Source organism: Erpetoichthys calabaricus, chromosome 11, assembly GCF_900747795.2.
Source record: "Erpetoichthys calabaricus chromosome 11, fErpCal1.3, whole genome shotgun sequence".
Taxonomy (NCBI): domain Eukaryota; kingdom Metazoa; phylum Chordata; class Cladistia; order Polypteriformes; family Polypteridae; genus Erpetoichthys; species Erpetoichthys calabaricus.
Window position 1 is genome coordinate 2,976,437 of NC_041404.2, and position 13,489 is coordinate 2,989,925.

At 39.7% G+C, this 13,489-nt stretch overlaps 1 protein-coding gene across 4 annotated transcripts in view; it reads left to right on the top strand.

Moving 5' to 3' along the window:
• LOC114660138 (matrin-3-like) overlaps positions 1-13,489 on the top strand; it is a 98,230-nt gene that overhangs the window by 46,506 nt on the left and 38,235 nt on the right. For 3 of the 4 annotated variants that reach the window (XM_051933823.1, XM_051933824.1, XM_051933825.1), the window contains 3 exons: positions 4,681-4,796; positions 10,123-10,187; positions 12,947-13,075. In XM_051933823.1, the coding sequence (XP_051789783.1) occupies positions 4,681-4,796; positions 10,123-10,187; positions 12,947-13,075 (310 nt within the window). The remainder of the gene's footprint in view (positions 1-4,680; positions 4,797-10,122; positions 10,188-12,946; positions 13,076-13,489) is intronic. The other variant, XM_051933826.1, reaches the window with a different exon arrangement.

The window sequence follows — 13,489 nt, forward strand, 5'->3', positions numbered from 1 at the left end:
GACACGCATTAGCTATCACTGCTTCCGAGGCGCAACAGTATCAGTCGCTGATTGGGAATCAGAAGGTCATGAGTTCGATCCTGCACAACTCCCTTTTGAGAAGTGTTCTTATTTTCACTATTTTAGAATAAAAAGATACATTTGATTTCAGTCTGTAACAGCCGGTGTAATTTATGATATTTGTAAAGGTTAGCTTTATTTTTTTTTTAAATTCACTTTTCATTGTCTCAGTCGCGTTCAGGATCCTTTCCTACCCCATCTGACACTGCTGTTTTCACATAAAGACTCGCTATAGTTCTGCAGTGTATCACGATACATACGACCGCGTGTTTTTTTCCCCCAATATTGACAGTCCCCACGTGTTGCTGTATGCTGTTTCTTTTGTACTCCAGGACATGCAGAGGAAAGCATAGTAAAGAGCAGTAACTTCAGCGCTATATGCAGTCATCAGACACTCCCCATCTGATACTGCTGTTTTCACATAAAGACGCGCTAAAGCTCTGCAGTGTACTTGTGACTGCATTGTCGTACCAATGCTTGCGAACTGAAGTGTCTGCATGCACTTTTCGTGGCATTACACGTGTATTTTTTGAGTATGCCCATGTAGCTCAAACACAGGAACATATGTTGATGTAAAAGTATAACAAAACAAGTGCACATTTATTCAAGACTATAACCGAAGAAAACAGAAAGCAAGTTACAGTAGGCGGTTGATATGACAGCTTGCGTGGTGGAATGCTAAGAACTGCTGATTTCCATTCCGTGCTATATAACTGTTAACATTTGAATCTGATGATTGCATATAGCGCTGTCTTATTCAGTGTGCGCAAGAACATGCAGGTGGCCAGTTGCTGAGTGCTACAACGCACATTTTAAAAAAAGAAAGAGACAAATATATGTGACGTTTTGAAGAAATCATTTTATGACGCGAATAGTACCAATCAGAAAACATCGTCGAAGTAATGCAATATTATTTGAAAACGAACAGCGTCCAATCGGATGTGAAGTTATACTGGCGCTATTTGAGTCAGATCAGAAGCTGAATAAGCTGAAAAAGCTCCTGTTCTGACTCTAAGTAAAAAAGCATGAATTAATCAACAGAAATAACCGCGATCGACATTTTAAAGTTAACGATTTACAGTGCATACCAATTTTATAAATTTAATGTCCGTTTGAGGAAAAAAAAAAAACACTTTCTTCAAAGCTGGGAATCGAACTCAGGTCTCTGTAGCACGGTAGGGCAGCTGAGCTCCAAGTCAGCTAACCATAGCGTTAAGCCACGGAAGCTGTTGTATTCTCCTTGAACCTTTTGTGAAAGTGTTTATTTGATGTTTGGACTTCAGGCTTCACATATTCTATAGTTTATGCCTACATTTTGTAACATTTATTACTAAAATATGAAACTGTTTCTGTTTTAGCAATGTGTTTACACAGATTACTGTAGAAACGGAACACACATGAAATGCGTGTATTCCAAATAACTATCTATTATTTCCATTCTAAAACTCCAGCAGTTTACTCACTCCCAGATAATTATAATCAAATAAGGCATGAGCTGGGAAAACTTAGTGAACGTTCTGCGACGGTGGGGGATGGAACAGCCAGCTACTTGCTGCTCATCTTAATCAGCACATTTAGAAGACAAAAGAGAGGTGAGAACGGTTTTAAGGTGGGCCGGATCTACGAGTTTTTTCGTAGACTCTGGTAATTCTAGTGTTAAAGCAGATTCCTTTGAGTATATGTGGAATCCCATTGTAATGAAATTCATGGGACTATAAAACTATTGTTATAATGGAAATCTAGTTATAACGAATGTGGGGAATATACATATACTATTGTGACCTTGGTCGCCAATGATTCACCATCTCTAACAGCAACAATGCAAGTGCAGCTATGTAGCTGTTTTGTAGCTCCTGGAAACAGTATACCAAGGGCAAAGTAATTGGTTGTCCTCTGCAGGATCAGGCGTACTGCGTAACATGTTTGTCGCTCAATGTTTAGAACATTTTACACTGGGCTTTTACCTGCTCATCCTTACACTCTCCTGATCTGCCACAGTGGTGATTTTGAGCCGCTGGTGTTCTTCTAATCTGAAGATAGGAGCTAAAGCAGAATAAACGTTGTCACATTTGCTATCTTGTGTGCTTGAGTGCTGAAGTAACAGCCCCGATTTTGAATGAAGTCTTGAGACTTATACCTTCTTTCTCTATACAGTAATAAAGTACCTGTATTTGCCTTGGAAACCTGAACCATTGTGTCTCTCATGTCACTAACTCTGTGACCCAAGCTTCACAATATCTGTATAAAAAAAACGGCACTGTTGTATTTGAAAATGAGACGTTAGCTCTAAATTTTTTTTTCTTTTTGGAATGCTTTCATCACTTCTTTCTTCATTCCATGATCAGTTTTTCTTACGTAGACTGATGCCATTTCTCACTTTTTTTTGTTCATCGCTCTATGAAACTCGAGCAGTACAGTATCTGTACACAAACTACCCATGTGAACGCTTGGTGGAGCACTGCCTTCAAATATGGATATACCTGTATATTTGTACAATTGTAGCTGCGGCATTAAGTACTTTTGGCATCGCATTGTCATCTTTGGTTGTCATTTCTGTTCAAAAAAACATTTGTTATACTGAAGTTTACATTTTGTTAAAACAAAATCTGTTAAACATGATTTTGTATGTACATGTGTCCGGGCCAACAAAAAGTTTCTTATTCTGAAAATTTAATTACTTCGGTATTCACTGTAATAGGATTTGACCTGTATTATTATTTTTTTTTTTTTAAAGCTAACCTTCAGCAGGTTTATTCTATCACATGGTCAGGCACAAGTTGATAAAGACTTCTCTATTAATAATGAAACAGTTGAAGACAATCAGGGGCAGATGACCCTTGTATTTAGATCTAAAGGAAGATAAAATGCCTTATAGAATTAATATAATGAATAACTTTTTGTATTTTGTATGTATTGTGTTACTATGTTCCAGGTGTGCTTACTTATTTTTTTTTAATCCTTGTGTTAATTCTTTGTATGTTTTTGTTTTGGAGGATTAATATAAATATAATCAAAACCAAAGTCCTTGAATGCAATTTTTCATTGGTTATTTTAATTTTTAATAATGTTTACCTTCAATTTTTTTTTTTTGAGCTGCATAAAAAGTCGTAGAAATTTTTGTTTAAAAATCATAGAAAAAGTCATAGAAAGGTTTTGGGGAGCACTGATATACAGTTTTAGTTCTCCTAGTAAAAACATGAATGTAATAAAAGATATTAACTGTACTGTATGTTTCCACAAGAACATGTTTTCCTTTAATGTTTAAACAGGTTAAATTATAATTACTAGCAACACCCTTTGAAAAAATTGTACTTTTTAAATTTTTTTATTATATATAATATAACCTGTTTCCCTGAAAATAGGCATGCACATTAACTTGAACCTTATCAGTACATTTTCTTAACTTACTCTCCTGTCATTTCTGAGAAGAGAATATACCATTTGTTTACTTATAAGAAAAGTCTTGCTCCATCAGTGACAGATTGTAGTGGATAAAGGAGAATATTTTAAAGATTGGCATACTGTTTTATGTAGTGAAAATTAATAAGCCATTGAAAAAATAAGTTGTGAAAATAACTGCTTGAATCATTAACAGCAGAAACATTTTAAAACAAAGTGATTCCTGAAAAAAAAATGCATGCTTAGGCAAAAACTTTTTTTATTAAAATGATAGAAAAACAATGCTTACTCCTAAATGAATATGATAGAATTTTTTTTACTCCATTTCATCTTTCAGGAACTGGAAATGTAAGATTATTTATTGAAACCAAGCTGAGCCATAATTCCAATTCAGAATAAATTTACTTAGAATGTGTTTTAGGCTAACAAATAAATTGTCAAACCTGCTTAATTCAATTCAGCATTATGGTGGGCCAGAGTCTATGCACTAATCACAAAACAGTAAGCTACCCTGATAAAGTGATTTGCTGATAAACTTCTTTGTAAAAGTGAATTGCAATAACAGTTTGTGGTAAAAATACCTTGAATAATACTGGTATTCACTTATTCCTATGGTATAAACACTATGTAGAAATCCTCCCCTAGCCAAACAACCATTTATCTACACACCCCCAGTTTATTATTTATACAAACATCCATACTCTGAGGCAGCACCTACAGATGGCTTGTTTTGCATAATCCATTTTAATTTATTACACAGACTATTAAAGATTTACTTGGCTTCACAAAAACATAGCTGTGCTAGAAAAAGTGTCTATTGATGAGTGACATAGAAGGAGAAAACAAATATTTATAGCAGTTTCTTAATATTCCCACCAAGCTCTGTCCATTGATTGGCTACTGTTCTGATGTAACTCACTGCTTCAAAACTTGCAGAACTCCCTGGTTCATAACTTTTTTTTCTGCTGCTTGTTTCATAATTCTGCAGTTTAGCCATTAATCTTTTTTCTTTTTTTTCTTTTTTTTTTTTTTTTTCTTTTTTTATTTTATTTATATAAACATTTTTTGTTGTCTTCTTTAAAACAAAAATCTGTGTCCTACACGTTTTACTGTATTTACCTGAAGCACTACACTAGCTTATGACAATTTTTAGAATTAACTTTTATAAAGTAGCATTCTGGCCGGACTAATTTTATACTTTTTTCATGAATATGACTATAGGCAAAAGCCACAGCATGTGCGATCTACAAACTCAGTATCTGGCAACATGGGATCGCCATATGAAGAAGAATTTATGGAATATTCTCATGCTAGGCCACATCACAACTGGCGGACTGGTAAAGTGCAATATTCATTATACATTACTATTTTTTTCGTACTAACTTGTTTGTCTATTATCATTAGCTGAGCGAATCATTTTCAATTCTTCAGTTTTTGAGTTTTCTTTCTTAAGTGCTTTTCATATTAAATGCGAAAAGCACCTATTGTGATTGCCATATCTATTGGTCTGTTTCTCTCTCTCTGAATGGAACAACTCTGCTCCCAGTGGAGTGATTTTGTTGAAATTCATGAAAATATGTAAGGAAATTTCAGTTTTCTTTTAAACCTCTCAAATAGAGCCTGTGGTACAAATTTTTGAAATTTCAAAATCTTACATTGAAAAAAGCATTCCCAAGTTTATGAACTAGTCTATCTTAAAACAGAAATATTCTATGGGACTTAAATGTGTATGTATTTTGTCTTTTACTTGTCCAACATCAAAGCAGATCCCCAGTACAAATTAGTCAAACACTGGGGAGCGTACTTAGGAAGCTGCTGGTATACCTGCTCACTTCTGCTGCATTACCCGCAAAAGTTTAAAAAATGAACGTGAGACGAAAGGAATTATGTAAGCATCACTCTCTTTAAGCATACAGATAACAATTATGTATTTGGTTTTTACAATGAAAACAACACTATGGCTGTATCATCATTATAATGATTTAGTATTTATCTAAAACAAATTTATCGGCAAAGTTCCACACCTGCTCTCTGTCATGGTCTAAAGCAGCCAGTAATTTTACCTTGAGATTACAACTACGGTTTTAACTTTGCATTAAGTATTCATCCATCTATCATCTTCCGCTTATCCAAGGTCGGGTCGCGGGGGCAGCAGCTTGAGCAGAGATGTCCAGACTTCCCTCTCCCCGGCCACTTTTTCTACCACCTCCGGGAGAATCCCGAGGTGTTCCCAGGCCAACCGGGAGACATAGTCCCTCCAGCGTGTCCTGGGTCTTCCCCGGGGCCTCCTCCCAGTTGGACGTGCCCAGAACACCTTACCAGGGAGGCGTCCAGGAGGCATCCTGATCAGATGCCCGAGCTACCTCATCTGACTCCTCTCGATGCAGAGGAGCAGCGGCTGTACTCTGAGCCCCTCCCGGATGACTGAGCTTCTCACCCTATCTTTAAGGGAAAGCCCAGACAAACTGCGGAGGAAACTCATTTCAGCCGCTTGTATTAGCAATCTCGTTCTTTTGGTAACTACCCATAGCTCATGACCATAGGTGAGGGTAGGAACATAGATTGACTGGTAAATTGAGAGCTTTGCTTTACGGCTCAGCTCCTTTTTCACCACGACAGACCGATGCAGAGCCTGCATCACTGCGGACGTCGCACTGATCCACCTGTCGATTTCACGCTCCATTCTTCCCTCACTCATGAACAAGACCCCAAGATACTTGAACTCCTCCACTTGGGGCAGGATCTCGCCTGCCACCCTGAGGGGGCACTCCACCCTTTTCCGGCTGAGGACCATGGTCTCGGATTTGGATGTGTTGATTCCCATCCCAGCTGCTTCACACTCAGCTGTGAACCAATCCAGAGAGAGCTGAAGATCACGGCCTGATGAAGCAAGCAGGACAACATCATCTGCAAAAAGCAGTGGCCCAATCCTGAGTCCACCAAACTGAACCCCCTCAACACCCTGGCTGCGCCTAGAAATTTTGTCCATAAAAGTTATGAACCGAATCGGTGACAAAGGGCAGCCCTGGCGGAGTCCAACTCTCACTGGAAACCGGTTCGACTTACTGCGGGCAATGCAGACCAAGCTCTGACACCGGTTGTAACGGGAACCGAACAGCCCTTATCAGGGGGTCCGGTATCCCATACTCCCGGAGCCCCCCTCACAGGATTCCCCGAGGGACACTGTCGAACACCTTTTCCAAGTCCACAAAACAGATGTAGACTGGTTGGGCAAACTCCCATGCACCCTCCAGGACTCTGCTAAGGGTGTAGAGCTGGTCCACTGTTCTGCGACCAGGACGAAAACCACACTGTTCCTCCTGAATCCGAGGTTAGACTATCCGACGGACCCTCCTCTCCAGAACCCCCGAATAGACTTTTCCAGGGAGGCTGAGGAGTGTGATCCCTCTGTAGTTGGAACACACCCTCCGGTCCCCCTTCTTAAAGAGGGGGACCACCACCCCGGTCTGGCAATCCAGAGGCACTGTTCCCGATATCCATGCGATGTTGCAGAGATGTGTCAACCAAGACAGTCCTACAACATCCAGAGCCTTGAAGAACTCCGGGCATATCTCATCCACCCCTGGGGCCCTGCCACCAAGGAGTTTTTTGACCACCTCGGTGACCTCAGTACCAGAGATGGGGGAGCCCACTTCCGAGTCCCCAGGCTCTGCTTCCTCATTGGAAGGCATGTTAGTGGGATTGAGGAGGTCTTTGAAGTACCCACAACGTCCCGAGTCGAGGTCCGCAGCGCACCATCCCCACCATATACAGTGTTGACACTGCACTGCTTCCTCCTCCTGAGACGCTGGACGGTGGACCAGAATCTCCATGAAGCCGTCTGAAAGTCGTTCTCCATGGCTTCCCCAAACTCCTCCCATGCCCGAGTTTTTGCCTCAGCAACCACTGAAGCCGCATTCTGCTTGGCCTGCTGGTACCTATTAGCTGCCTCCAGAGTCCCACAGGACAAAAAGGTCCGGTAGGACTCCTTCTTCAGCTTGACGGCATCCCTCACCGCCAGTGTCCACCAACAGGTTCAGGGATTGCTGCCACGACAGGCACCGACCACCTTACGGCCACAGCTCCGGTCAGCCGCCTCAACAATAGAGGCACTGAACATGGCCCATTCGGACTCAATGTCCCTCACCTCCTTCGGGACGTGGTCGGAGTTCTGCCGGAGGTGGGAGCTGAAACTACTTTTGACAGGGGGCTCTGCCAGACGTTCCCAGCAGACCCTCACAACACGTTTGGGCCTACCAAGCCTAACCAGCATCCTCCCCCACCATCGAAGCCAACTCACCACCAGGTGGTGATCAGTTGACGGCTCCGCCCCTCTCTTCACCCGAGTGTCCAAGACATGTGGCCGCAAGTCCGATGACACGACCACAAAGTCGATCATCGACCTGAGCCCTAGGGTGTGCTGGTGCCAAGTGCACATATGAACTCCCCTATGCTTGAACATGGTGTTCGTTATGGACAATCCGTGATGAGCACAGAAGTCCAATAACAAAACACCGCTCGGGTTCAGATCAGGGGGGCCATTCCTCCCAATCACGCCCTTCCAGGTCTCACTGTCATTGCCCACGTGAGCATTGAAGTCTCCCAGCAGAACGAGGGAGTCCCCAGAAGGTATGCCCTCTAGCACCCCCTCCAGGGACTCAAAAGGGTGGGTACTCCAAACTGTTGTTCGGTGTATACGCACAAACAACATTCAGGACCCGTCCCCCCAACCTGAAGGCGGAGGGAGGCTACCCTCTCATCCACCAGGGTAAACCCCAATGTACAGGCTCCAAATAGGGGGGCAATAAGTATGCCCACACCCGCTCAGCGCCTCTCACCAGGGCCAACTCCAGAGTGGTAGGGAGTCCAGCCCCTCTCAAGGAGGTTGGTTCCAGTGTCCAAGCTGTGCGTTGAGGTAAGCCCAACTATATCTAGCCAGAACCTCTCGACCTCATGCACTAGCTAAGGCTCCTTCCCCTTCAGAGAGGTGACATTCCACGTCGCAAGAGCCAGTTTCTGTAGCCGAGGATCGGACCGCCAAGGTCCCCGCCTTTGGCCACCACCCAACTCACACTGCACCCGACCTCCTTGGCCCCTCCCATAGGTGGTGATCCCATGGGAAGGGGGACCCACGTTGCCTCTTCGGGCTGTGCCCGGCTGAGCCCCATGGGTGCAAGCCTGGCCACCAGGTGCTCGCCATCGAGCCCCACCTCCAGGCCTGGCTCCAGAGGGGGGCCCCGGTGACCCACGTCCGGGCGAGGGAAAACGCCGTCCAAATTTTTTATTCATCATGGAAGGTCTGCATTAAGTATTTCTTTCAAAACTGTTGTTTAAGAAATTGGAGCTAAAGTTAGTCAAGGATCCTCTGCAATCAGCAGCTAGCAATAGGACAGCAATCATTGCCATTTTCATATCATTTGAATTAGAGTCTGCTGTCTATGAAAGCTATTATGTAGTCCAAGGTCAATTTGAACCAATTTTTTTTTTTTTTTAGTACATAATATTGTAAAATACTGTTTAAAAAGCATTTATACAATATAGTCTGCTAACACATGCAGTTGCATTCTGTTTTTGCTGTTACTTTTGAATATGACCTACTGCTACAAACATTTAATGAACAAAAATGTGATGACTAATATTTCGCTCGAGTAATTTAAATTAATTCCTAGTTATGTTCAAAAATAATTTTTCTTCTTCTGTTTGTATCCTATTACAAAGTCTGCATTACACTACTCAGTTTTCCTTTCGTGACAGAAAGGTACATTTTGTCCTTTAGAATTGAAAAATTACAGTTTCAGTTCTGGGCATTCAAAATTTAAAAACATAAATAAATAATGTACCCCCGAAATCTTATATCAAAATGGTATAATGTTGACTGCTTTAAACATTTGCCCAACTTGGGGGGTAGTTTTTTTGACCTTTGTGTAATGTGGACTTAGTGGGTTTAACAATCTTCACTGTTACTAAAGACTGACAAGCCAGGCACTGAGTGTTAGCCTAGTCTCCACTGCTCATGGCACAACAGATAATGACTGGAATGTTGAAGTTGACAGTGAATTTGGGATCCAATTATGTATGTAGCTCAAAAATGTTGTAGGTTAATTTGTTAAAAATTATCTTGAACTGTGAAGTCTATACAAAAACTAATTTGAAGTGCCTTAACTTGTCCTGCTGTATTGTACAAAATTGTTAAAGTTCATGTGTTTGTAAGTATTAATTTTCCGAAAACTGATCATGTTTTTAGTATTTGGCATGCATTTGGCTGTGTTCATTCTTATATTCACTTTTACTTGTAAAAATAAACGGAGATGAAAGTTGTTTTTGACTGATATCCTAATTTGTCTATTTTTCTTATCTGAAATAACCTAATTAATGCAAATTTATTAATGTAAGATGTAAAGTTGCTGTTAAGCAAGTTTGTTTTTTTTTCCCCCAAAGTATGTTAACAGGATACATAGCACAATATTTAGCATTGTTTAAGCATTCCAAAGCATTTATTATGTTAATCTCATCTTTTAACTCCTTTGGTACTAAATTCCAGTCAGTTTATTGTATGTCACAATCATTTTTTCGAGTCCCACTTTTGGGAGAATGTTAATATGAGCTTATAGCTTTAAAGTTTTATATTTTAGAACATTTGTAAGTGACTTTCTCTGTCCACAGAGGATATATACACAAGAGATGACAGACCCCACGCAAGAGATAACAGACCTCTAGAATCAGCCATGGTAAGTAATTGTATTGTTTTTGTTATAGTGTAAATTATATTAACATCAATCCTTTAATTACTGCAGCACATTTACCAAAGTTATTAACTCACTATATTTGACCTATTCAGCATTGTGGAGACCAACATATTTGATGAAATTTATAGAATTTAGTTTATATCCGCCATTCGTATGTAGTCATATATATTATTAATCAGAGCCAGTATTTTACTAACCTGTGGTTTATAAACAAATACAAATATAAATAATTATTACTATTTATACTGGAATTTGATTTATCTTCATATCGGTGATTCGTGGGTATTGTTAAAATTGTCCTTTTTACAGAAAATGTGAAAAATTGCAAACGTCATCAAAGGTAATGAGGTTTGCCCAGTAGTAAGATCATATTTAAATATTGATGCATGGCTGCTTCAAGTGTCTTTGTGTATTACTCATTTGTTTGGCGAATTTACTGAATTGTTTTAGTTTGCCAGATTTTAAAATAGTTTATTTTAATTAGCATCCTACTTCTGAATGAAGCAAGCACTTTTTTGTAGTAAGATAACTAAAATCATATTTAGTCATGAAGGTATCAGTCAGTTTTCTGGATTTGCCTACCATAGTATCGGTTTCAGGAAACTGCAGCCTATTTGGATTTCATTAGAACCCATCATGTCAATATAACCCTATTCCATTACTGGCAAACTTACACACAAACTCATTCTTACTCATAAATGGCCAAATTCATGTAGCCAGATGACAACTGCAACATTTATTTATATAGCCTATTTTCGTACAAACAGTATAGCTCAAAATGCTTTACAGGATGTCGGACAAAGTTACAAGACAAAGTTTATCTATCCATCCATCCATCCATCCATCCATCCATCCATCCATGGCCAGGAGTCGACTGTAGGTTTGTTCTGATCTACAGAGCATTGGAAGTGGACCTCATACAATTCTTGTATTCAGGGTTCTCTCCTTCTTGACCTAGATGACAGATGTGAAGTTGGTGTTCAGGACTTCTAACTTGCAGTTTTGAATGTCTTTGACGCCAGCATGGATTAGAATTGTTCCAATAGTCCTGCTCTTGTGCTTCTCAAGGACTTTTGGAGCTCTTCTTTCTACATCTTTAATTTCTACGCCCAGGAAACATGACACAAAAGTTTTGCAGTCAGGTAGCCTTAAGTTCAGTTGGTGCACAATTGAGTCTCCTATAACAACCACTTTACCACTGTCTGCAGGAACAGCAGAGGAGCTTAGAGAGTTGAATCGTTTGTGAGTGGTGATGCTAGATTCAGGAAGTGGAGATGACCTGGGCTTGAGCCCCTGCTCCTGTTGTCAGTGTTCCCACGTTCCATTGTAATCGTCTAGAGCAGGAGATAGTGTGAAGCTGACTCTGCCTAGGGTGTGAGCAACATGACGTGTGGCAGAGGTAGCAGAATCGACCCTGGACATAGTCTGTAAGAGGCAAGCTTCCTGATCCCTGAGATACGGATTCAACAGCTCCTTACCAGATGAAAGCATCTCTAGGGATTCCAGTTCTTTGGCAACATGCTGAATCTTGCAGTCAGCAACCTTGAAAGTCTAATAATCCTAATATAAATATTTATTGCATTATCTGAGGACATAGTGAATATATTTGCTGACTGCTTGCAGATAGTTATAGAGAACTCATACCTTTGTCCCTGGAAATGCAGCAAAGTATATTATCTTGTCATACTTTATTAGGTAACTCCACATAACAATTAAGTAAATATGAAATGAAGCAAATATTACAAGGAACTGAGAGTTGAATGGTTTATAAAAGAATGGAATTAAAGTAAACAGAATTTAGGATATCCTTTGTGTTCCATATGGAAAGAGTTTTCTTATCTCTGGTACTTGCTTAGATTCGTGTATTAAATGTTTTTAATTTTTAATTACAAGAATATTACTTGCCAAAGCAAATTTGTGTTAACTGTTCTGTAGTTACTGTATAGTAGCGTACCCCTTAAATATAAGGATTGGTAAAGAGTTAAAAATGTTAATGTCAGTTCCCAGTCTTAGATGACTCAACTGCTAAATCCTTCATAGGGGAGTCTAAGTTTCATATCTGATACAAAGCGGAATGTACCGGTGAGGTTTCCCTTTATTGTCTTTTATTTCTGAGTAAAAGTGAAGTGCATGTGAATTAGGATCTAGTGATGGACAATAACCCTATTTTTGTTTTTACAATATATTTTTGGTGACCTCACCTAAAATGGAGAATTTGACGCTTTATGGGGATCCAAAGGATTGATTAAGAGGTCCTGGACATCTCTGGAATCCCAGTACTTTTTCACTTTTGTTTCCTCGTAAATCTTCCTCTGCTCTCCAAGTCATGGGTATTCTAAAATCGTGACTTATCCTAATATGTTTGTCATCAGAATGTAAGAGAAACATGAGTGCATGGAGGAAAAGTGCCGAGCATCTGGCCTGTTAATATTTCCTGTCCATACATTACTCCACAGAAAAATTACAAAATCAGTAGTTCTGTATGTATTTGTTAATACTAATAAATCACTAGTATCTCATGCAATATTACTTGTTGAAGAATATTTAGATTGTGTTGGTAATATGTCTTGCTCTGTGCAAATAATTGCTAGCTTACACATACAGTATTTTATGTCTCCTCAATAGTTACTCCAGGGTATAATACAGTATTACAAACTGCCAAATATTCTTTGCGTGTATTTACTTTAATCTAAGGCTATAAGCATTTTCTTTTTTACTTCCCTCTTATCACTTTCTCTCAGCAGACAACCAGCAAAGTAATTGAAATAAATGGCTTAATTAAAGCAAAAGATCTCCAGAAAGATTTGGAGAAGCTAGCTGCTCCTTTTGGAACAATAAACAAGTGTGCTGTGTTCCGGAAAAGAGATCGGGTAAGTAGCTATTCAGATTAACCAAGAATATCGAATATCTTAAGTAGATGTAAATTAATTTAGGTGAATCCTATAAAATATACAGTACTGTGCAAAAGTTTTAGGCAGGTGTGAAAAAATGCCTTAAACAAAGAATGCTTTCAAAAATGGAAGTGTTAATCATTTATTTTCATCAAACAACAAAATGCAGTGAATGAACAAAAGAGAAATCTAAATCAAATCAATATTTGGTGTGACCACCCTTTGCCTTCAAAAGAGCATCAATTTTTCTAGGTATACTTGCACACAGTTTTTGAAGGAACTCGGCTGGTGGGTTGTTCCAAACATCTTGGAGAACTAACCACAGATCTTCTGTGGATGTAGGTTTCCTCACATCCTTCCGTCTCTTCATGTAATCCCAGACACACTCGATGA